General features: G+C 47.0%; 1 protein-coding gene across 2 annotated transcripts in view; it reads left to right on the top strand.

The window, feature by feature from the left end:
• LOC101859082 (putative uncharacterized protein DDB_G0289963) overlaps nt 1-2,310 on the top strand; it is a 36,389-nt gene extending 34,079 nt beyond the window's left edge. For both annotated transcript variants that reach the window (XM_005093174.3, XM_035968436.1), the window contains exon 2: nt 1-2,310. This exon is cut by the window's left edge and continues 4 nt beyond it. In XM_005093174.3, coding sequence (XP_005093231.3) covers nt 469-2,061 — 1,593 coding nt within the window. In that variant the 5' untranslated portion in view covers nt 1-468 and the 3' untranslated portion in view covers nt 2,062-2,310.
• The last annotated feature ends 190 nt before the right edge of the window (nt 2,311-2,500 follow it).

The raw sequence follows: 2,500 nt of genomic DNA, 5'->3' as shown, positions 1-2,500 counted from the left end.
TCTACAGACAGCGACTGTTGCAAAACCCAAACCGTGACCCCTTGGAGAACCACGCTCACAAGCCAGAACGCTAATTACTGTGTGCTTCCTGTGGCAAGAATTGACCCGGATCATCAGTCGTCAGTGGCATTTGCACAGCGTCCTCTGCATCTCTTTATGACAACTTAGGCTCTCTCTCTCCCTTTTGTCCTTTCCAAGATAACGCTATCGTTTCGTATATTTATATCTTACACAAGCAGGTCACCGATCGCTATTGGAGACTGTTTATCAACAGTGGATATGGTAAGCCCAAAAGTACAGTTATAGCTGTGCTGAGAACTAGACTAGGAACACTCATAACTCTGTCGCAAGGGGAAGCGGAACGAATTCAGTACGCTCCTGAAAGTGCAAGAGGAAGGAACGATTATAGTAACCCACCTCTAAACTTCCCAAAGTGAAGGACTATGCCAGTTTGAGTTCGTAGAGAGGATGTTCTCCTTTACCCGTGTGTTTATGGGCATGCGGAAGAGTAAGACAGAACATTCACCAGAGGGATTTTACAGCAACAACAATGTGGCTGAGGCTTCCAAGAAAAAGAAAAGGTTGTTTAGCTTCAATGCCGGTAAAGACCAAAAGGTGCAGCCCAAAGGGTTAGTGAAAAATGGTGTATCATCTCGAAGTAACGAGCGTAACGGGTCGAAATTCTCTGCCGATCAGAACGTTATTTTCAAAAGTCGCCCAGTGGAAAATCGGAGAGTAGAGACTCGTGAAGAAGTGGAGGAAGCAGTGAAAGAACTGGAAGATCGCATTGCTGGCACGAACGAACTGAAGAAGAAGCCACTTGCTTATGAAATATTCGAAGACCTCCCAGTGTCTCGTCGTCAGTACCACATCGATGGCGCGAGCTTCACGTCAGAGCCGTCTCTGAACACGGCCACCTCTTACGCAAGAGGCCCCAGCAACAGCAACAACAACAACAACAGCAAGAATAATAAAAACAGCGTAAACCACAACAATAACAACATGGTGCACAACAACAACAGCAGCAAGAGTAACAAGAAGAAACAGCAGAAACTACAAGAGCAACAACAACAACAGCAACAGCGAGAATTGAAGCGTCAAACGCAGTATTCTGGTTCAGATTATGACCTTCTAGACAATGAAGAGAAGAAAAGGGGCTCTGGAATGTTTTCCGACCTCTTGCGGCGAGATCCGAAGCACAGTTTCCTCGGTAGTCACCAAAGCCAAGGGATGCGCCCTCAGAGATCTGCCTCCGAGGTGATCAGGAATGAGAGGCTTGCTGGGTACGTTCCGCGCGCTGTCAGTCTTCACGACGCTTCAGCTATGCTCTTTGGTCAGGACAAGGAAGACAATCCTCCAAGCTACTCCCACGTCGTCCGGTCTTTAGACAGATTTGCGCAGGCTCCGTCTGCATATTCAGATTACGACAACGACGATGATGATGATGACGACGACGATGATATTGAAAACAATTTCTTTTCACGATCTCAAAACCCACGTCGTGAGAAGCCTGCTGCCCTCCCAGCTCGGAGTCAGAGCGTGCTTGACGACAGAGGTCGGCTGGGAAGGATCCACGAGTTGAGCTCTACCACCGAGGCTCTCGTCGAGCTCAGGTCCAGCAGGGGAAGATCTCAAACAGACAGCAACTTCTCTCGGTCTGTCGCCGGGACTGGCAACGAAAACTTTTCCCTGTCATCTCGCGGAGACGTGTCGTTGTTCGGCGGAAGTTCTCGTCAAGTGAACAACTTCTCCCTCAGTACCCCGGGCCAGCTCCTACACGACAGACCTTCCTCGACCCAGGCAGGCGTGCTCAGAGAGTTGAGAGAAGAAGAGCCGGCCAACGGCAGCCTGTCTGGTTCTCTCGCCGGCAAACATGGCTACGCCAGCAGAAGGAAATACAACCATGACAACGACGATGACGACGACAGCGCTCACGTGGAGACTCTGCTCTCAAATTTTGACTACCTAAACGACAACGGAGCTGATGTAGATGATGATGACAGTAACGTTCTTCAACATTTTGAAGGAAACTTCAATACAGACGATGAGGTCCTTTATTAGAGAAATTAGGGAAATGTTCTTATTCCAATCTAAAGAAGGAGGGAATAACGACTAAAACAACAAGGAGCAACGGATGGCAATCCGCTAAAAAAGCAAAATAATCGTGTAAGATTATTAATTTATCTCTCTTTTGTTATCTTTCTTCGAGTTAAGAAACTGAGTGCTCTGCCTTCAAAGTGGTCAACAGTTTGTTGAATTGAAGACAAATAAACCAGGACAAGAATGACGCTTCTATTCGCAATGTAAACGTTCACAACTCACATTATCTTGGGCCTAAACCTTTTCTAAACATTCAAAAGGTGAACGAGGAGAACTCAGGTAAATGTGTGTAAAAGTGATTCAATTTGTGTGCGCCGTCCTTCCTGTGGTTCTCTTTTTTCTCTTTGATGCAAACACACACCCAAACACACACACACACACACACACACACACACACAAT

The sequence above is a fragment of the Aplysia californica genome, unplaced genomic scaffold, assembly GCF_000002075.1.
Source record: "Aplysia californica isolate F4 #8 unplaced genomic scaffold, AplCal3.0 scaffold00059, whole genome shotgun sequence".
Lineage (NCBI taxonomy): Eukaryota > Metazoa > Mollusca > Gastropoda > Aplysiida > Aplysiidae > Aplysia > Aplysia californica.
The sequence above is the reverse complement of the archived record's forward strand: the minus strand, read 5'-3'. Positions and strand labels throughout refer to the sequence as shown.